General features: G+C 39.1%; 1 protein-coding gene across 1 annotated transcript; it reads left to right on the forward strand.

Annotated features, from left to right (window-relative positions):
• The first annotated feature begins 85 nt into the window (after positions 1-85).
• On the forward strand, positions 86-22,788 carry LOC130915459 (zinc finger BED domain-containing protein 4-like). Its single transcript, XM_057835483.1, has 3 exons — positions 86-367; positions 9,717-10,396; positions 18,595-22,788. The coding sequence occupies exons 1-3, from the start codon at positions 167-169 to the stop codon at positions 19,667-19,669; spliced, it is 1,956 nt and encodes a 651-aa protein (XP_057691466.1). The 5' UTR covers positions 86-166; the 3' UTR covers positions 19,670-22,788.
• The last annotated feature ends 1,002 nt before the right edge of the window (positions 22,789-23,790 follow it).

Below are 23,790 nucleotides of genomic sequence, written 5' to 3' on the forward strand. Positions count from 1 at the left end.
CTCGACAATTGGAATTTCCCATAATTACGACACCACGCGAAGGCAGCATAGTTGCCATTTCTGGTTCTTTGTTGTTTTCGTTAACGATGACGAATCACGACAACGAAACATTCCCTTAAAACCACGAGACAATTCGAACGAAACTGGACTGGTGAAGTGATTAATCATGTCAGCCAGGGCGCTTGGTGGTCGGAAACGACGTGACGATATATGGTCTCATTTCCATTACAACGAGAGCCAACGAAGAACAGAATGCACTGTCTCTGTCGGAGACCATGGAGAAATGTGTGGCCACAAACTCGGTGGCAAAAACACCACTAATCTAAAGCGGCACCTGAAAGTTCGTCACCCTGATATTTATTCAAAGGTAAGTTGTAAAAAGTCATTTTCAGGTATAGACATAGCATTTCTTTCAGAAAATGGCGCGTTAGAATGTTAATAACTATTTTCCATATTGTTAATGTAAATGGAGTTCAGGCTTGTTTGCGCTGCTAACGTTAGCATGTTAGATTATTTTACTGGAAGAGCAATTGGGCATATTTTATTACGCAGCACGTGCTTAACCTTGTATTTAGACTGTAGAGCAAAAACGTTGCTTTTCCCCATGTATATAGGTTTCAAAATAACAAATCTCGCTTGACTTGGATTGTGCTTTGCAGCATTATTTCACCATGTGCACAAACAATGACTGACCACCTCTGTTCATCAAGCACGTTGCATTGTGCTGCATGGAATTCATTATCATAACTTGGGGTGGGAACCTCTTGGTAACTCACGATATATGATATACGATACAAAGCTCTCGATAGCGATGAGCTTACAATATGGCGATACAACAATTATTGATACATTGGACAGGAAATCATTCTACAAAACAACAAATAAACAGAAAAAGAAGCTATTTTCGTCCCCTTGATGTGAATTGGAATGAGTTTATCCCTTGTAGACGTCCAATCCGCTTGAGATGAGATCCCTCGCACTTCAAACGAATTGGACGTCTATAGTGGTCAATGGCAACCAATGAGATTAAATTGGGTGCATTTCAGGCCAGTTGTCGTTGATTTTTGGTTACTTCGTTTTGATTTTGGGGCATTTATGGGTCACCTCCGGTTTTGGTGACCTGAAAATGCCCTAAAATAAACGAAAAGGGACCTGTAAGCGCCCCAACGATATTTCGATTCTTGGCAAGCGCATATCGATAACCTTTTGGGATACAAAGTATCACGCTATATCACCATTTCAATATATTGTCACACCCCTATTCATAGCAGTCTGTAACGTAGCCCAAATTTTTTTCTTGTTTGGTAGTTAACTTTTTCAGTGCGGTTGACATCCAATCATGTGCCTGTTTTTCATCCTTTTGCCGTGAATTTCAATCAGTTTGTAGCTGCCCAATCCATTTGAACTGGGAGGATGGCAGCGAATCCTACCACTTTACATGAATCGGACGTCTAGCCCAGTGTTTTTCACCCGGTGTGCTGTAGGGCTGCAGCTATCGAATATTTTAGTAATCGAGTAATCGACTGAAAATTCTATCGATTAATCGAGTAATCGGATAAAACATTTTTTTTTTAGGTAAAGAGCAATTATAAATATAGATGAGATAACAAGACATTTAATCTAATATTGAACCATTTTCAGTCAATCAATGACTTTATTTTCGATGTACATTGTTGAAAACAGCCAACAATTGCGTCTCAAATGTGACTTAAAAAAAAAAAAAAAAACTAATTCACTGCTTTCACTCAAAAAACTTTTAGATCTTATAAAAAATATATATATTTCTTACCTAAAAATGTAATTAAGCTTGATAACACACATCACTTAAAAGTTAGTTTTTCCCACGCGTTTCAATTGAATTTCAGCTTGTGTTAAGCTATAGACCCTACTCACATGACGTCACAACCACGCCTCCGCGCCATATTGTCAGTCTCCTCGTCGTGTTGATGCATTACCGCTACGTAAATTCCTCCTATTATGGCGTGTTTTTGTGCTCGTTAACATTAATAATCAAAATGGTGAAGGCGTGTGTGGCGGTTGGTTGCAATAACAGAGAAGATAGACGGAGAGACTTGAAGTTCTACCGTATGCCGAGAGACCCGGAGAGGAGAGCGAGATGGACTGCTGCAATTCGACGAGAAAACTGGGCTCCAAACAATTACCACGGATTATGTAGTAGTCATTTTATATCTGGTAAGATGCATTTAATATATATTTAGAGGGTTTTGGGCTGACAACCACACTTAAGATCATTGCGAGGCTAATCGCCGACAACATACAGCTTCAAATTCAAGATGCTTATTTCTTCCACCATCATTACGTTTTGAATAATATTTAGCTGGTAGCAAGTGAAAGAAGCTGGCCTCGTCTACGGATCATCAGTTAAACAGGTGTGTCCAAACCTTTTGCAAAGGGGGCCAGATTTGGTGTGGTAAAAATGCGGGGGGCTACCTTGGCTGATTTACATAGAACAATATATTTAAGCAAATTTTAGCAAGCCCTTCTGTGTGTCACATTTGCTTTATTATTTATTTTTATTCATAATTTCAACAGTCTCGTCTTTGTGGCTTTCTCTTTCGACACTCGGACTCTTGCCAAATACTGCTGCTGTGAAAAAATAAACTAGCTTCAAGTTGCTATAATTTCTCGCTGCGTATCTTCCCTGTAATGTTGTCGTACATGTCAGCGTGTCTTGTTTAGTAATATTGCGTCACATTGAACTCTTTGAAAACAGCAACTGTCTCTTTGCAAATGAGGTAGACACAGTTGTTGCGTGTTTAATTGAAGAAATAGTCCAATATCCACCTATCCTTGAAGCGTTGGCCATCGCAGTCAACTTTTTTTTTTTTTTTGATTGTCACCATTTTAGAAATCACACAGGGTAATGTTGCTCAGAGTGATGCTCTTAAAGTTTTTCAAACTTTCGTGAGAATAGGCTGATTTTGTGTGGACAAGATAGTTGTAGATATCAGGGTAGCAGATGTCAGGCAGAGAGGGTGAAGACAGCGGGTCGAAAAATATCGATTTAGGCATCAAATATGGATCTGGCGAATGGATAGACTGAAGCTTTTCCACATAACACCTTTTATGCAACGGATCCAATGAGTTTACAGCGTCTGAAAGCACCGGGGCTGCCATGAATTGCTCTATAAACTGAACGACTAATTGAAACCATTGAGAATAGGGCTAAACAGAGACGGAGAAAATAGCGGCCGGATACAGCGACACGTCATTCTGTGACGTTGGTGAGTAGGGTCTATAAGTTCTAGTTGTTTTAAGTTATTCTAAACTTTAAGTCATGATAGGATTTTGAGTTTTTGCAGTAAAAAATAAATGTTGTGCTGTATTGGAGCACATTAGGCACCATTGCTACTTGGTGTTTTATCCAGCAATGACTACTGAGCTAAAATTGACACTTAGCATTATTAAGTTTTTATTTTTCACCCTAATCACTCTAAGCGCTGTTTTCACAGATTAAATAAAGCCTGTATGTAAGAGTTACCCACGCATCGACAGTAGTCATAATGAATAGAAGCTTAGCCCTCCGCAGGGATAACGTTACGTTAGCGAGTGACAGTAACGTTAATCTTATTTATGAGCGCTGAGAAGTGTACTGCTTTAAGATGGCAGCTGTTTTATTAACGCCGCCTAGTCAGTCATTTCGCATCTAGTCTTACGTACATGTGATATCTATGACACGCATACAGACGCTACCTGCTACCAAGTAGCAACATGCGGGCGTAGTTTTTAGCAACGTCGGCGCAGTTTGTAACGGCTGTCGGTTGCAGTAAGGTATTTTTTTTTATTGCTTCTTCCTCTATACATGTGACGTCAGCGTAGTCCGGGCAAAACGTGATGCTTAGAGCTGGCAAAATTAAACGATTCCTCGAGGTGAATAAAATTACTCTAATCAGTTTTTAAACTCGAGTTACTGGAGTTGCTGGAGTATTCGTTTCAGCTCTAGTGTGCTGTGAGAGATTGTCAGGTGTGCTGCGAGAAATGACCTAATATCGAATTTTATTTTTGCGTCGTCGGGCGGAGTTGCGTAAGGAAGGAGGACTATGTAGAAGGTTTCGGTTGTGTGCAAATAAGCGAGGTATTGCTCATGTCGCGCTCAAGAACTGCTCGGATTTCTAGCCACCTTGCTGTCCGCGACAATGTGGACCCCAGCACGTCTACTGTACATCATTGGATTAGACTCGTCAAGTGTCGATATACAAGAAAGTGTCCTTTCCATATGTGACGACCGTCAATCCTCCCGCTGTGTTTTATTCCAACACATTTTCGAGGACAACAAGGTGGCCGATGGCTAGAAATCCGAGCAGTTCTTGAATGCAACACAAGAAACTCTCCAACAACGCCATGGTGCCAAGCAAGCTTAAACGTCATCTCAACACGAAACACCCGTCGCTTCAAAACCAATTGAAGGACTATTTTGTTTGCCTTTGTGAAAACACAGAAACAGGCAACTTTTTTGAGAAAAACTACAAATGTAATTGAGAAAGCCATTAAAATCTTGTTGCTGAACTTATTGCTAAAAAAAGTCCCACACTGTGGCGGAGAAATTAATACTACCTGCCTGCAAAGTAATTGTCAGCGAGATGGTCGGCCCTGATGCAGTTAAAGACAGTGCTAAAGTCCCCGTCTGATAAGTCTGAGCTTTTCAAGTCTAACTGCGATAAAAACAATAAAAACAGAGAGACTAAGAGCTGTTGAATAAGAGCTTCGTGTGCGTCTTTCTTCAATTCCAGCCAGGTTATCGGCTTTGTGTTCATCTAAACAGGCTCAAGTCACACTCAGTTAGAATAAATATTGAGAAATTATTGGATAAATAAATATACTGTACACAAAGTAAATTTGGGAATATTTTTGGTTTGTGGTGTCCGTGACATTTTTTCCTTTGTAAAAACGTGCGGTGACTCAGAAAAGGTTGAAAAACACTGTTCTAGCCCGTCAATGGCAGCCTATGAATGAATATAAAACAAGAAAAAATACGTAGGCCAGTTACATTGTCTTAAGTTAAATCTTTTTCATGGTCTAGCCCAGTGCTTCTCAATTATTTTATATTACACCCCACTTCAGGAAGAGAAAACACCTCTGCATAACAGTGTGTACTTGACATTAGTGCTGTAACAATTAATCGATTAACTTGAGTAATTTGATTAGAAAAAAGCTTTGAATCAAATTTTTCTGCTTCGAGTATTTGTTTAATTAGAGTGGCATTGTAATGATTTGTTTTGGAAGTGTTTGCATTTAGTTTTATTGATTTGGGTGGATACACTGCCCTCTAGTGGTAACAATATGACACAACTCATTGAACATGGCTGAATCCAGCTGTGCAGCAATAAATAATCGATTTATAATCAAATCCGAGCCTCTGAATTGTAATCGTAATCGAAACGTTAGGTGCCCAAAGATTCCCACCTGTAATATTTACTCTCGGTCCGTTCCTCAATGCATCCCAAAGACCACGCTGACTGTGTTTTATTTCCGCTTTCCCTGGTGTAATTCAATAATCAGAATTTGGATGTTTGTGAACCGTTCTCGAACCTTCTACGGCCGAATGGCGAATAATCTAAGATTCGGAAATTTCGCACGCCTCTAGTCTTTAAGTGATGTTTTTATTGATTTGGCCTCATGTTGTCCGCTGCCAACATTTTTAGTCACAGTAAACATACAAGTCTTTCCTCGTGTCCCACTGTGTTAAAAGTAAAGTCATACGCTACTTACACTTTGTCATATTTCCTCGTCCTTCATATCTCCGTGCTCGTTGCTGTGTGCGCTTGTTTGGTTCAAAAATACTGCGCACACATTGAAAATGAGAGCGTCATTGCCACTCACTGAGTGATGTGCAGTTACTCTTTATTCTAGTATGGCAAAAAGTATGTTCCAGAGGTCACATGCGCCCTCCCAACATCGATTTGTGTCCACTTGGGGGGGTCGCGCCCCACTATTTGAGAAGTACCGTAATTTTCGGACTATAAGCCGATAGTTTTTTCCTTCATTTTGAATCCTGCAGCTTATTTGTTTATTTATTTGGGTTAATGGGTAACACTTTATTTGACAGCGGCGTCATAAGACCGTCATAATTGTGACATGACACTATCATGGGCCTTACTGAATCCTTATTACAGATGTCATTAAGTGTCATCCGGCAAATTATGTCACGAACTCCACTTATGTCCAGCTCGGATATTTTACATCCATTCAAAAGTGAGGTCATTTGCCGGATGACACAAAATGACATCTGTCATAAGCATTCATTAATGCCCATGGCAGCGTCATGCCATAGTTATGATAGTCTTGTGGTGCCACTATCAAATAAAGTGTTACCAAATACCATAACTGGCAATTAATGAAACAACTGGAACAGTAACTGAAGAAATAATTGGCACAGAACTAGTGCTGCAACAATTAATCGATTAACTCGAGTATTCAATTAGACAAAAATATTCGAATTAAATTTCGCTGCTTCGAGTATTCGTTTAATGAAAGTGACGTTGCAATGGTTAATTTTAAGTGTTTGCATTTAGTTTTATTGATTTGGGTGGATACACTGTCTTCTAGTCTGCCTCAATTAACATGTCTGAATCCAGGTGTTCACTTTTAAGACCAACATAAGCTAAATTTGGTTTGAGCTAATGTTTTTTTTTAATGCCTTTGTAATTCATTTTATATGTATCTTTAGTCTATTTTTGTGGGAATATATGTCTGAACCATTTGTTAAGAGCGTTGTAAAAAAGTTTAAACTAGTGGACTTTTGTGATGTAATTTAGCCAATTATTCTTTTATTGTACATAGGTCCTCTTTTATTTTTTTGAACCGTTTGAGGCTCAGCTCAGGTAATTTAATTTTTCATGTGCCTCATCCGATTACTCAAACTAATAGTTTACCAATTAATCGACTATTAAAATAATAGATAGCTGCAGCCCTAAACAGAACATGAACTTTGATTTTTATTTACATCTGTAGTGCCGCAATGCATGCTAGGAGGCATGTTGGACAACAAGTGTTGACAGCAGGTGGCAGCAGAGGTTGACTGTCTCCCCCAAGGGAGCAATGATGGCCAAATGAAGCTTCTTGAACCAAAGAAGCTTTGCAGCCAATTGGTTCAAAGCTTCATGTTGGTTCATTTGGTCTTGTGACAGTCATATGATGCCGCTGTCAAATAAAGTGTTACAGGTTAATATCTTTTTCTGTAAATATCCCATAATACAGTGAGGACAGCTGCGGTTTATAGTCCAGTGCGGCTTATCTATGAACAAATGTCGTTTATGTGTCAGATTTGGTGGGTGGCAGCTTATAGTTAGGTGCGCTTTGTAGTGCAAAAATTACGGTACTGGTCAAGCCAAAATAATGTGTTGAATCAAATAATGTCAGGCATGAAAATCTCTCACCTTTCGGCGAAATTCGCCGTTTTGAAGTCAAAAAGGGCGACCTACGTGAATTGCGTAGATCTGAGGAGAAATTCTTTTTGGGAGGAGGGGGGGGGGGTCGGGAGGTTTTATTTATTATTATTATTATCATCCTGTGATTGATTTAGTACGTAAACTGAGCACTTAAGAACACAGTCAGCAAATCCTTCTAGACGCTTCGCTGACGAGAACCAATCATCGGCCCAAGCTGCGTTCCATTATTCCAAACGCGCGCACGCCATACGTGTACATGGAGTGCTCGGAGAGCCTTTGGTTGGATTGCAAAGCTGCGAAAACAAAAAGCAGGCCTTACCCACACCGGGGCAGACCAGAGCGCAGCATACACACTTGCCTGTATTTGCCAGCAGATTGAATTTGGTGAGTAATGGTTTCAATCGTTTTCACATTTTGCGATATAAAAAAGTTACTGCCATTCGTTGCAGCTTGCGTTGAACACTGCCAGAGCTTGCCAAATCTCCCATGAAAAAAAATAGCTCCCGTTAAATTGGCGTCAAGCTTGTGTATTTAGCGGTAATATAAATGAAGAAACGCACTGTTGAGTCAAATTAAGCGGCTGCTCTCGGATGGAGGGGGCGCCTCGTATCGCTCCCGTTGTTTGCCTGAGACGCGTTATTTTCGGCTGGGACTTGAGCTGACGGCCGGTGTCGGCACAACACCGGCCCGACGAGTGGTGGGAATGACTCTGGCTTCTTAAAGCTTTTCAGAAATACAGGGATCCCTCGTTTTTCGCGGTTAATGGGGACCAGAACCCGCCGCAATAAGTGAAAACCGCGAAGTAGCGCCCCCCCCATTTTTTTGTGCGTGTTCAATGTATTTATTCAGATTTTACATTGGAAAAAAGATACATGTATATAAGACATGTTTTTTCACTTTTTTCACCAAAGTATCATTTATAAATGGTTTTCAAGCACTTCAAAATGTAAGAATTATGATAAGTTTTAAACATGTTACTGCCCCACCGAATTATTTTTAAACAAGAATAAAGTAGTAAGAAAATGCTTGGCTTTATTAAATGCTTCATAGTGAGTCTACTCAAACCCTGTCAGGCTTTGTTAAACGGTGATTGACACATGTGCAAAGTTTTTCTTTTTATATATATTTTTTTGTTTGAAGCAACTTCTTTGAATAATAAAGACACAAATGTCCTAGCCAAAATGTAGCCCAAACACAAAACAACATTACTTCAAAGGAAACATTTGTTTCAATCAAGAAAAATAGTTTTCAAATGCTTTTTTGTCTCAAATTTATTTTTGCAATCAAAAACAATTTTTTTATTGAAGTGACTTTTTTGGGATTAAAAGTATATACTATATTTTGATTGAAGCAACTTTGTTTTTGATAGAAGTAACTTTGTTTTTTGATTGAATAATAAAAACACAAATCTACCTCCATCGTTATTGAGAGAAAGAAATTAAGAAAGCTTTAAAACTAAAAGCTTTTTTTTTTTTTTTTTTTTAAATATTTATATTTCATTACATAGACATGCCTCGTAGGGAAAGGAGATTGAGGGATAAAAAAAGGAGTTGGATGAGGCTGCTAAAGGCAGTGGATACCTCATCAGCTGGGTGAATAGCAGACCTAGTCAGAACAAGTTTGCAAGGATAGTCGGGTATTAAATACAATTATAAACGCAATTACAATGTTATTTTTCTATAAAATTTTATGTCATTGCTTTATTAATCATTAGGTGCTAGAGTTGTTAAGTATGGATTATAATGAGATAATAGTTTTGAGAAAACTGTGCTGTTGGTGGCTCAGTGACCATCTGATGTGGTTTGTTTGTTCTCAGATGAACAAGTTGAGGAAGGAAATTTTGATGCAGAGGTTGAAGGAAGAAAAGAGGCAGACTGACTGAGTCACAGCCAGAAAGTGTTGATGACAGTTATGATTTCTATTCACTGTTGCCCCCTCCCAATTAAAGTATGTCACAGTCGCAGACAATTATTATCTAAAGCTGGTTAAAATTGAAGTTATGTTGTTTAAGGTGTATTAAATACTTGTTCATGTGCCCCTTTTGATCTACGAGCACCTGCCCCTCCACCGGTCTCTGCACGGCCCTGCTGAAACACAGTGTGGGTTGACAGAGCTCAATTTTTGTTGGGGTGTACAATGTACTGGAACATATTTCCTCCACACCCTTCTCACCTTTTTAACCCCTGACCCATTTTCATGCCTGTAATGTATTGTGCACAATAAATTATTATTCGAATGCTCTTGTGTTGAATGTTGAATGTTTTAACGGATTTTTAAATGCACCTCTCCTTTTCCCTCCTCATTCAGATCCCTGAGGTCAAAACACCTATAGAGAACAAGAACAACACGGAACAGTTACCTATTCCAACAGCATTCCAGCATTTCCCCACAGTGTCCAAATACAAGTCAGATTCATTTGAACAACGTGCCAAAGAAAACGCGCTGGCTCTTTGGATTGGGCGTACCGGTCTACCTGCCAGCACAGTTGAGGATGAAGATTTCATCCTAATGATGGAGACCATTGATAAGCGACTCGCCATACCCAAGAGATCAAAAATAAACAACTTAGTTGACCAAATTTATGAGGAGGAAAAACAGAAGTACAAAGAGCGGCTTACATTAGCCCGCAAAATAACTCTCGGGCTGGACATATGGACCAAAAGTGGACTTAAAGCATCCTTTCTAGCAATTAGTGCTTGTTATTTTTGCATTGTTGAAAACAAAGCGCAACACATATTGTTGAGACTGGAGCAAATTGCACATCCACACTCTGCTGAGTGTATAAAAACCTGTGTCGATCGATGCATAGATATCTGGGCAATACCAAAACACAAAATCCTGACAGTCATCACTGATAATGGAAGCAAAACAATTGCAGCCTTCAAAGATAATGAAGAAAGTGATTGTACGAGCTCTGAGGATGAATCTACTGACATGAGTGACCCTGAAGGTATTGAGGTGGCTGAAGTCTCTGGAGAAGACCATGGGTAAATCATTTCAGATTGCTATTAATCATTTCAGTACTTACTAGATGATGATCTCACATTATGGGGATACAACAATTATTCAGAGAATTAGTGCTGCAACAATTAATCGATTAACTCGAGTAATTCGATTAGAAAAAAGCTTCGAATCAAATTATGCTGCTTCGAGGATTTGTTTAGATAGAGTGGCGTTGTTATGGTTTGTTTTGAAAGTGTTGCTTTTAGTTTTATTGATTTGGGTGGATACACTGCCCTCTAGTGGCAACAGTGAAGATGACACAACTCATCTAATATGGCTGAATCCAGCTGCTTCCTAAGGTCAGCATCAGGTTATTAGTATGTTTGTTTATGTATTTGTAATTTAGTGTATTTTAGGCCGGCAGCTATCGATTATTTTAGTAGTCGATTAATCGGTGAAGTAGGTAGTTCGAATAATCGAGTAATCGGATAAGGAACATTAAAAATTAAAATACCTGACCTGAGCCTCAAACGGTATAAAAAAATTAATGAATTAGGATATATGTGCAAAAAAAGAACAATTGACTAAGTCCGCTAGTTAAATCCTATGAAGTTTTTTTTTTACAATGCTCTTAATAATTCAAACACATATTCCCACAAAAAAAAAAAAAAAACCTTAAAACTAAATTACGAATGCATTAAAAAAAAATTAGCTCAAACAAAAACTTATGCTTATGTTGGTCTTAACAGGGAGCAGCTGGATTCAGCCATGTGAAATGAGGCAGACTAGAGGGCAGTGTATCCACCCAAATCAATAAAACTAAATGCAAACACTTTCAAAACAAACCATTACAACGGCACTTTAATTAAACGAATACTCGAGGCAGCAAAACTTAATTTGAATATTTTTTTTCTAATCGAATACTCGAGTTAATCGATTAATCTTTACAGCACTAGTTGATTTAGAAGGTTCTTTGTGGGAAAATGTGTTGAACGATTTGTTTAAAGCATTGTATAATAACAAAAAACGTGAGCAATAAGCATTTAAGCTAGTGGACCTCTGCTATACAAGGGTTAGCCAAATTTTCTTTTGTTGGACTTATTTTTATACCGTTTGAGGCTAAGTTCAGGTATTTTAATTTATTTTTAAATGTATTTATTGCCCTTGTGAAATAACAACACAATTCTGAATAGTTTGAAGAAATACTCAGGTATTTTATTTAATGCTGTTTTCAAAGTGCAATCTTAGCAAGCCAAAATAAATGTTATTGCAGGCATAAACACTTGTTTTATACCTCCTAAATTTTATGCTGCAATGCATTTAATGTTTGTAATATGATTACTCCATTTATTTGAACTTACTAGTTGATAGATTAATCGATTACCTAAATAATCGATGGCTGCAGCCCTACAGGGAATTATTCTCGGATCTACAAAACAATGAATAAACAGGAAAAACAAGCTCTTTTAATTCTTCTGCTGTGAATTGGAATGAGTTTATCACTAGTAGATGTCCAATTAGGCTTGGGCGATATGACAAAAATTATTATCGTGATAAAAATGTTCATATCAGTGGATATCAATAATTATCACATCTTTTTTCATACAAATTTGAAGTCTGATTTTGTTTGGCCCTAAGTTGACAAAACCAGATGCTGCTTTAACCGATCTTCAATATCAGAACTAGAGGTCGACCGATATGGGATTGTCAATAGATGCTAGTTGATAGCTCCAATGACGACATCCTAACCAGTTTTATTATTACAGCTATAGAGAAGACAGGCAGATTGATGTGTCAAGAGGCACCTGTAGGCCAGAATGCGGGCGTTAATAATAAGGGTGGGAGTGACAATATATTGAAATGGTGATATATCGTGATACTTTGCATCCCAAAGGGTTATCGATACGCTCATGCCAAGAATTGAGATATCGTTTTTAAAAAAAAAAAAAAAAAAAAGGAACCAACAAGTTGCACCCAAGATCTTCCACCAAAATAGTGTCTCAGTTAGCTCTATGGCTGCCATTGATGGCGCTTGACGCCCACTCCATTAAGGCTAGGTTCATACCGCAGGTCTTAATCCACAATTCCAATTTTTTGTCATATGTTTTTTGGGCGTGCCTGTTCAGACTGCCTTTGTCCATTTAGCCCAGGGGTGGGCAAACTATTCCACAAAGTAGGGCTGAGCGATATGGCCTTAAGCACGTATCACGATAAATTGAGCAGATTTACCTCGATAACGATAAATGACGATAAATTCACCCAAGCAGACTATTATATAATTTGAAAATCTGAATCAATGCATGAAATACAGATTAACCATTTCTTGTTGATTTATTTACCAGCTTTCAATTTAATATATTTAACAATTGTACATGCAGTCTAAACATTAAGTATACGAAAATTTATTGTAAACAATAAGAATTCAAGTATGAACATTTAAAACAGCTTTTATTGGCTTGAACAATGTACATTGTCAAAATCAATATGCCTGTGCAAACATGTCATTGTAACACAAATTACTTACAGCTTGAACAGTACACTTCAAAAAGACAACTTATTGTTAATGGCTGCTGTGACATAATTACTCAACACAAGTGTTTACTGCAAGGTTTCAGGTTTTTTTTTCCTCAGTGCATTTTTAATACATACACACACATATTAAACCTGCATTGATCTAATGACACATAATTAAGCACATACAGAAAAATAGCTGGGGCCATTAAACAGTTATATTATAATTTTCACTGTTAGATTGTACTTTATGCTGAATGCTTTACCATCACAAAAGCTATCAGAGAAATCAAACACAGACAACAGATACACAATAACGTGATAAACTAATGCTGCATTCCAGAGAAGTGGGAAGTCGGATTTTTCTCACTCGTATGGTACCAGTTCCGATCTCAAAGTGTTCCAAGCAAATGTAAACAACAAAGATGGCTGATCGCGACGAGGTGTTTTTTATTTTAGCCATCCAAAGACATTTTGACCTCCTGCGAACCTGCCTTCCTATTAGCGATCAAATAGTAGAGGAAAAATGACGGCTGCGTTATAGCCCACACTGTAAACGGCCTTTTTTTAGTTACATCCTTTGCTGATCGTCAATATAAAAACATAACACAACAAAGATAATTCACTGTATGAGAAAAAAATACATGGCATCTCAAATAAACTTGATTTACTTCATTATTGTGTTATCATGAGCGCCATTTTGTCCAGTGACGTCAGACTAAAACAACTTGGAAGTCGAGGTAGTTATTTTTTCTCCGACTTCGCGACTTGGGCCTACCAGTTCGAGTGGCGTTCCAATGATATTTTCCTACTCGAAGGTCGGAAAAGTCCGACATCCCACTTTTCCGGAACGCAGCATAATTGCTAGATGCAGTCAGAGACCAATCCACTCATTAAGTTCAACTGTTTTAACTAGTTTAGAGCCGCTATCCGACTCCATCGCGTTCATTTGTAGCGTTAACCGCTAGCGTTAGCCTGTGGCTTGGCTACCAGTAGAAAGCATCCTCTTTGGAAATCGTGAGAGCAAGGGAGGACAACGGGTGAAAGCCCGTCTGGGTGCCGCCAAGAGTCTATTTAATGTCGGGTGAAAGTTTGGCGAAGCTCCCTTAAGCAACACTCCATCACGTTTGCTTGTAGCGTTAGCCGCTAGCGTTAGCTTACTGGGCTCGTTTGTTTGGCTTCCTGATAACCACGTGACTCCATACGTAAGCACACTGTCTGCTTTCTTAAAGGGGAATGAACATAGCTGAACAACACAGAGTCAAAGCGGGATGAAAAGACTTTATTTTCTTGTTTTATTAAATTACCGAATTTACCGTCATGGTCAAAATGACGTCGGTCATCGTAAAAAGATTTCGGTACCGGTAAATTTTCGGTTTACCGCCCTGCTCTACCACAAAGGGCCGCAGTGGGTGCGGGTTTTTGTTCATACCCATCATGAGGACAGCCTTTCACCAATCTGGTTTCTTACAAGTGCAATCAGTTGATTGCAGTCAGGTGCTTCTTGTTTCCACTGAAACCTCATTGGTTAAACTGTCTGTGCTGAATCAGTTGGAACAAAGACCAGGACCCACTGCGGCCCTCGAGGATCGGTTTGCCCACCCCTGATTTAGCCCATTCAAGTATCACAAATGCATACTAATTGGCACTCAGAGATACTTTGTCCAAACTGACCCGCATGCGCAGGAGCATCAAAATAAATGCTGGCTCAACGTCATTCTAATTTCTAGGGTAATCATACTTTGATTTCCAAAAAGAGGACACAATTGACATAATTAATCCCCGTTTTGTCTTATATTCAAAGTTCATATGGATTGATAGCATGCACTTACTGTGCATGCACGATGCACACATATACGGACAGTTTGCCAGACTCTCGGTTGTGTTAGCAATCTTGAAATATTGCTCATTAGGAGCACAGATCTAACCTCCATTTTATTCTTTTTTTTTTTTTTTTTTTTTTCATGACTGTTCTCAAGTTCGCCTCTTCCCTAATTGCCACGTTCAAGCAAGGCGCTAACGCTAATGCACAGGTCCGTTGCTACAGTTGCGCGCTGTCTCTCGTACTCTTTGCTGACATAATTGCTGTATGAATTCCGATTTGGGGGACTTGACAGTTCAGACCGCAACCACATTCTGGAAAAATGTGGCCCAGATTGGATTTTAACCACATATGAAAGTGACCTAGATTGCATTTGAAATGGTCCACTTTTATGCGACCTGTCCCGTTCAGACCGTCAAGTTATTTCAAAATTTTATTTTATGTTTATTTTTTTATTTTATTATTATTATTTTTTTTAACTGTCCTGTTTAGCTGCTTGACACGGAGAATGGAGCTTTAATGTATCACATGGGAGATCATTCAACGTTCCTCGTTTGTTGGGAGAAAGCAGCAAACAGGAAGGGATTATAGGGGAACAAAAGAAAAGAGGGAGAGAGAAACAGAAAAAGCACAAACAACAACAAGAAATACATTAAAAGCCTGCTCTAACTGACTATGAATATGTTGGCGCTATCGTTAGCTAGTTGTAGACCGTCAAGTTAATGCAGTACTTCTCAAATAGTGGGGCGCGCCCCCCCAGGGGGGCGCAGAGCGATGCCAGGGGTGGCGCATGTGACCTCGGGGAACATGCTTTTTTTTTTTTTTTTTTTTTTTGCCATACTAGAATGAAGTGTACTTGCGAATCCACTCAGTGGGTGGCAGTGGCGCTCTCATTTTTAAAGTGCGCGCAGTATTTTTGAAGTAAGCAAGAGCACACAGACGAACGATATGAAGAGCTTTGCGCCGTTTTCGAAAGCTGTTTTCCGGCCGGACTCACGCAGCGACCCACTGTCTTCTCCAGTTCTCACGTGTCCGCCCGAGACGTGCCATTTTCGGCTTGGGATCGTCACGACGACCGCCGTCACCCACGGTTCTCCCTCGGCCGCCGAGAATGCGCTTTTTTCGGGCCTTTTGGCTTTGACATTTAATACAGTGGTAGGTGAGGAAAGACCACTGTTTACTGTGTCTGAAAATGATTATAGCGGACAGCCGGAAGCCAAATCAATTAAGACGCCACTTAAAGACATTAGACCCCAATCTCATTGATATGCCGCTTGGTTGTTTTTCAGTGCCGAATATTGCCAATAATCGTCCCGCTTTGTCAGTGTTATATAAGTAAACCAGTGAGCACTGTTAGCATGCTCAGTGGAAAATAACCCCACGCTATTGCAAACTGGAGGTGATACTGTGAGCGGCGAGCAGCGAAAATAAAAACTGTCTTTTTGTCCAAAGACACTCTTTTTCCCTTCTATTCGGTTTTGTTTTTTCGGTCAAATTTTTTGGCATATTGTCCTCATGAGTTAATGTTTCTAATCAATTTGAATTTGTTATTTACTTATTTTATTTTTCAGTATCAAATGTTAAAAATGTACCTTGAGTATTTTTACAGTTTGGATGTGACTTTTTTTTTTTTTTAATTCAGGCAAATTGATGTGCGTTAAGTCTTTTCTTCTTTACAAACAAAAACAATGTTGATTAAATTATACTTTATAAGTTGATCTCTGTTATTTTCTGTAATAGAAAAAAATGACAATGTGAGGCAGAGGCGTACTTATAATAGTAATATTATAGAGAAATGATACTATTTACAGTGGCGGTAGAGTTTGGGGGGGGCGAAACATTTAGGTCTTCCTTGGGGGGGCGTAACTGAAAATAATTGAGAAGCACTGAGTTAATGCCTGACTCGAGTCGGGAAAAACATGAAAAAATCGGATTTGTGCATTAAGACATGCGGTATGAACATAGCCTAAGACTGGGAAGGACGAACGTTAGTTTGTTCATTCGAAACCAGAGCATTAACAGTCACTCTGATTTTTGGGGCATTTACAGGTCACTTTCTGTTCATTTTAGGGCATTTACAGGTCACTTCCTGTTGAGTTTGGGTCAATGCCTATTCATTACCGGGTCATTTCCTGTTCTGTAACCTAAAATCAACAATGCCCCAAAATCAACAGAAGGTGACCCTGAAATGCCCCCAAATCAAAAGGAAATGACTGAAAATTAACAGTTAATGACCTGAAATCGCCCAAAGTGATCTCTTTGCCTGGCATTGGCTGCCACTGACGACCATAGAAGTGGGAGGGGCCTGTTTGAAGAGGGTTGGGTTCATTCGCTGCCACCCTCCCAGTTCAAATGGATTGGATGACTACGAGTGATAAACTTAGAGCAGAAGGATGAAGATAGTTTGTTTTTCTGTTTATCAGATCCTAGAATGACCAATGTATCGATAATCGTTGTATCGCTGCAACGTGAGATCATCGCTATCGTGAGCTTTGAATCGCAAATCGCATCGTATTGTGAGGTAACAAGAAGTTCCCACAACTAGTTAATAAATTATATATTTCTGTATTGTTCGAACTACACATGGCACCTGAGTATAAGTCGCACCGGCCAAAAAATGCGCGATGAAAAGGAAAAAACATATAAATTGCACCGGAGTATAAGTTGTATTTTTGGGGGGAAATTTATTTGATAGAATCCAGCACCAATAACAGACATGTCATCTTGAAAGGCAATATAAAAAATTGAGAACAACAGACTGAATAGGTGTACGGTATGCTAATATTACATGACGCTAGAAGTTAGATCGGGCCTAAAAAACTCCAGCCCGACCGGACCGCGGGTATTAAAGCCCGACGCGGCACGAGCCCAATCAATTAACTTGATTTGCTTGCCCCAGCCGGAAAAAACCCGAAATTTCATGTTTTATTTGTAGGCACGAGCCCGGGAAAAAAAAAAAAAGAAAAAAAAAGAAATTTCATGTTTTATTTGTGAGGACTAGGAGGAAATGCGGGGACGCGATGCGTGGTTGCGTTTTGTGTGATCACGTTTGTGACGATGCCAGTGCATATATGCATAATGATAACAAATTAAAGCCTGTCTTTTGTAACGAATTCTCCCAGTTAAACAAGACTGTAAGATTGATATTCAATAAACATTTATATCTTTTATATTTGCGTGTCTGTTTTAACAGGCGGATAGTGGATTTAACATTTATAAGTTTTCTCAATGTTTAAATAGTCTACATATTTTCATGATCATTATAATTGCATTTACACAACGAAATAACACTGGAAAAGTTTGTTAAACATGTTTCTCGTATGAGTCCAAAGCGCCACATTCGTTTACATTCAGTGAAGCTGACAGAGGCATCTTCAATAATCATTTTGAATGCTTTCCATATCCCACTCCTACTGCAGTTGTTTGCTTTTCAATTCCCCTGTCTTTCCTTGTCCATATCGAAAAGGAAATATCAGGATGCTCGCGAAGGGCGCATGGGTGCGGGAGGGGAAGATTGAAAAGAAAGCGGGGCTACTGAGTTCACGTGCGCAGGCATGCACAGCGCCCTCTCTGTTTTATCCAAATTATTTATTTTATTTAACATCCATACATCGTTTTAGTATAAATATGTGAATATATATATATTTTTTTTTAAATTAGCGAGAGAGAAGTCGGCCATCTGCACCCTCTGCCAAACTATGAAAAAAAAAAACTGCAATTTATAATCCAAAAAATACGGTATTTCTGTGCGGCCCGGTAACAAATGTGCCACGGTCCCAGTCCTGGCGTATGGGGATACCTTTTGTAGTTCTTTCATCAAACAGCAATTGTTCATTTTTATACAATTTTGTATTGAAGACAATTTGAAATATTTCAAATGATACCTGTGTTTCTGTCTTCTCTCTCCAGGTTTGGAGCCTTAGATATATGTAGCATCCCCTGTGTTGTGCACACACTACAACTCGTGGTGAACATGATTCAGAAAGAGATCAGTATAAACCGACTTCTGAGCAAAGTTCGACAGCTTGTCAAGCTCTTTCACAAGTCGTCCGTCTGTCAATTCTGTCAATTCAAACTGGTCAAAGACTGCCCTACTAGATGGTCTAGCACGTATCTCATGATCTCGCGCCTTCTCCAAATCAAAAACTCAGTTGTTCAGGTCGCGGATGGAATGAACTGGGACTATCTATCGCCAAGTGAGTGGCAGAGGCTAACTGCTCTAAAAGATCTACTCCTTCCGTTTGCCGAGCATACTCAAATGCTCCAGAGCGACACACAGTCTTTATCCTTGGTGTTACCTGCGCTCCTAGACCTCCAGGGTCACCTGTCTGAGTTTCCACACACGCAAGGATCTAACTTCAAGGACCTAGCATGTCTCGCGACAAAGATGAAGGCAAACATGGACAATCTCTTCCGCCGCTTCCTGGATCCCACCTACTCCACGTTTTCACCACTCTGTACTGCTGCGTGCCTCCTTGACCCGACGGTCGCACCTGAAGCACTGCTTGAAAACGATGATGAGCAGATTCAAGTGCTTCTGGAAAAAGCGGAAGATTTCATCGCTCAGTTGGTACCACCAGTACGAGAGGTGGAAGCTGAAGATATCAAGCTTGAGGAGGGAGAAGACGATTCTAAAAGCGAACCGCAGAGAAAACGGCCTAGGTTCAAATACTTAAGAAAATCGAAACGGCCATCCATGTCTATTTTTTTAACATCACGAGTCAGGGAGGAAATTCAACATTTCAAGGATCAGTTGTCACAGGCAACCAACCATGAGACCGGACTTGAATTTTGGGCTACGCAAGAGGATTCTATTTATCCGAGCCTAAAACCCATCGCCTTTGATCTTTTGGCCATGCCAGCGTCAGTATCATTTGCTGAGAGAGCATTTAGTGTAATTGGTGATCTCGGTGAAGTCCGTCAAACTAGAGCAAGAGCCATTTTAGAGAGAAGCGCCTTCCTCAAGCTGAACAAAGTTCGGTAGGCTTATTTTGCTGACACTGAAGGCCAGTGGTGATTGTTTGTTCACATGAATTCAATTTGAACTTTTTCTCACATTGGGCCATTTTATATGGTTTGTAAATGTTTTGTTTTAAATAAACATCATGCATGCTTCCCTGTACCAGTGCACAGCTTGAATTTTATTTTACTGTATTACTTTGTATTGGATTGTTTGGAGAAATAAAACCACTTTTGTGAAAGTAAGTGCACTCATCTGCCACTGTTCATCCGAAAAGGTTGGAAACTAGGAATGTCCCAATCGCATATTTTTACACCTAAGTCAGAGTCATCTGATTTTGTCCTGATCCGATACTAGAGGTGTGCAAAATTTTCGATTCTTAGATTATTCGCGATTCAGCCGTGGAAGATTCGAGAACGATTCACAAACATCCAAATTCCGATTATTGAAATATGCCAAGTAAAGCGGAAGTACAACACACTCAGCGCGCCGCGCGGTCTTCGGGACGGAACGGAGCGAGAGTAGCTAAACATCATGCTTCTCATTACCCGGCCCCTCGGGTAATGCCAATGCTCAACTCACGGCTCTAGCTCAACTCATGCCACGACATAAAAAAACACAACAACATACCTGACTGCTGCCAAAAAGCTGCTACAAAAGTACGTCATCCACATAATGTAATGGTAGATATCATTTATATAGGACTAGATGGACCATTGATTCGGTAGCGTGAACAGCACATCTACAAAAAGCTAGATGCGACCGTTAGTAAACGACCGCCATCTTAAAGCAGTACACTTCCCTGCAAGGCTGTTGTAGCGAACCTTCCAAGCAAACCTAATTAACTTTTTATCTAAAATACTCCTAAATCGGTAAAATATTGACTTGAATCTATCTTTAAAATAGTTTTAAAACTTTCACATGTCGAAAGTAGACAAAAGGGAAATTATGGAATAACGGGACCAATTTTAACAACTTTAACAATTGATTCACAACATTAAATTAATTGAATGTAGTTTAAAGCTGCTGTTACATAATGGGGACTGGAGTTTTTTATTTACTGTTATTTTTGTATATTTGTTTACTGCTATATGTTAACTTGATACTGAAATAGTAGTTTAGTTTAGCCTGAGAGGATTTTTGAACAATTTTGGAACTAATGTACAAAACATTTAATTAAAAAAAAAAAAAAGGAGGGGGGGGGTACATCAATAATCGTTTTATAACCGAATCGGAGCCTCTGAATCGTAATCGAATCGTTAGGTGCCCAAAGATTCCCAGCTCTATCTGATACCCCAAATTTTTTGGGAACAAAAGTTCTAAACATGTTACTGTCCCACCATGTTGCCTTCATAATGTGATTTTTAAGCAAGAAAATCGTTGAAAATGCTTGTCTTTATTTAATGCTTTAGTGCAGTGGTTCTTAACCTTGCTCAAGGTACCGAACCCCAAGAGTTTCACACGTGCATTAACCGAACCCTTAGGAATTAGAAAAATCTTTTTTTTTTTCCAAATTCATCATCGATATATCTAAGCTATCAAGGTAAAACCCAAGGGAATTTCCATTGAAAGTTCTTCTCATTTAGACAGCATGTTTTTAAACATGGTTTTATCATTATGCCTGCAGCATCATCAGAGCACTCAACCAAGAGTAGCCCAATGCACATATCTTAGAATTTTTATGTCTTATTTAATAAAAAAAACCCTACACAAAATGATCGCCAAATTTGTACACAGTCATTACGTTAAGAAAAATATTTTGATTAGTGTTGTCAAATTCATCGCGTTAACGGGCGGTAATTAATTTTTAAAATTAATCACGTTAAAATATTTGACGCATGCACGGAATGACCCGCTCATGCGTTGCCTCAAACAGTTTACAATGACGCCGTTTTAGCACACTGCAAGGGAAAAGGCAGAGAAATGCGAGTGGACACAGACGTTGATTGCACCGCGCCTTTTATTGGCTTAAGCTTTGGCAACTCTTTCACAACAATTATAAGTATTGGGGCGAACGACATGGGGAAGAATGACAGGAGATGATCTTTTCCTTAACACGCTTAATTGAACACAACGCAGATCATACTGTATACCATTTGCAGCCACCACTGACAGTCATGGTTGCCCAACTTCCCATTATGCATTTGGGCGAAACAGTTAACTCGCTACAGTATCATTTAGTGAAAGCACAACAATATTAATATTCATATCTCTCACAGGAGACGATCTTTTTCTTAACACGCTTAATTGAACACAACGCAGAACATACTGTATACCGTTTGCAGCCACCACTGATAGTCATGGTTGCCCAACTTCCCATCATGCATTTGGGCGGAAGAGTTAAGTCGCAACAGTATCATTTAGTGAAAGCACAACAGAAATAATATTCCTATCTCAAAAAAAAAAAAAAAAATTCACAAAAAGAAAAGTGCTCAATTCAAAGTGAACTGGCATTCCCAATCAAAATAGCTATGCAAAATACACATAAAACTTACTCAGACTTTGCCTTGGCTAGATCTCTAATTAATTTAAAACTCGCCATTGACACCTTGTGGTGTATTGCAATCACTGCCTTACGTAGTTAAAGACACTGTGGAAGAACGGCAGGGAGCCCATGTGTAATATAAAATTACTATAACTTGGACTAACATTTATCTTTTAAGAACTACAAGTCTTTCTATCCGTAGATCCCTTTAACAGAAAGAATGTTAATAATGTTAATGCCATCTTGTGGATTTATTGTTATGATAAACAAATACAGTAATTATGTACAGTATTTTGAATGTTTATGTCCGTCGTGTGTCTTATCTTTCCATTCCAACAATAATTTACAGAAAAATATGGCATATTTTAGAGATGGTTTGAATCGTAATTAATTACGATTAATTCATTTATAAGCTGTGATTAACTCGATTACAAATGTTAATCATTTGACAGCCCTAATTTTGATTTGCTTTTCACATTGGAGATTTAAACTCGATTAATTTCACACTTTCTTCATGTCGACATTCTCATTCTAGCGCATCCTTGCCTTACAATACTATTTTCATGGTGCAAAATGTGAAGCAAATGTTTTTGTTTTTTATATGTAAACGCAGTGCACGTTACCTGTAGGTCAGGGGTGCCCAATCCTGGTCCTCGAGAGCCCCTATCCAGCTTGATTTCCATGTTTCCCTCATCTAACACACCTGAATCAACTAATCAGGATCGTTATCAGGCTGCTGCAGAGCTTGCTGATGAGCTGATTATTTGATTCAGGTGTGCTAAAGGCGGGAGACACGGGAAAACAAGCTGGATAGGGGCTCCTTCCACTGACCAAACCAGTTTCTTCTCCCACCAGATAGAGGACTTGCAGTCAAAAGAATTGGAATAAAGCCTGCAAATTGGTGACTAACTAGTGCAAAACCTGGTCTAAAACGCACTTTGCCAAGATTTCAGCATCCAAAAATAGGGCCCTGCTTGTTTTAACCTTCACCGAACCCCTGGGGTTCGATCGAACCCAGGTTAAGAACCACTGCTTTAGTGAGTCCACTCAAATCCACTAATGCTTTGACGCTCACGCTGCAGAGAAAACAGACTTTCACTTACACGATGAGTTGCCACTGCACACTTACGCAAGTTCAATGATGATTGACACATTTATGCCTTTGATCGTGGGGCTACCAAGCTTCTCTGGTAAGATTAAAGCTACAAACCTGTGCATCATTAACTTTAAGTACCAAATGCAAGCTACACTGGATAGTTTGGCTGCACTGCTTAGCAGGAGGGAGGGTAAGAGGCTGTGGTGCTGTACGAACATGAAGCAGAAAAAATATATTTTAAAAATTAAAAACCTGATTCTGATCCTTTGAAAAATGGCTCGATCGGATTGGGACATCCCTATTGGAAACCTTTGAATTTTTACTTACTAAAACCTTTGAATTTTTATTGACCAAAACTTTTTGGTGTATTTTTCAACTAAAACCATTGAAGTTTTTCCAGCAAAATCTTTTGAGTATTCGTTGACGAAAACCAGACTAACATATTTTAAAATACCTAAAATATGACTAATGAGTATTTTCGTCCAAAAGTCAGACAGGCTGCCAAAAACAACACTGGAACTGAAAACTAGTGTATTCATTTCAATAAACACAATAATAAATACA

Source organism: Corythoichthys intestinalis, chromosome 4 (genome assembly GCF_030265065.1).
Source record: "Corythoichthys intestinalis isolate RoL2023-P3 chromosome 4, ASM3026506v1, whole genome shotgun sequence".
In the NCBI taxonomy this organism is placed as follows: Eukaryota; Metazoa; Chordata; class Actinopteri; order Syngnathiformes; family Syngnathidae; genus Corythoichthys; species Corythoichthys intestinalis.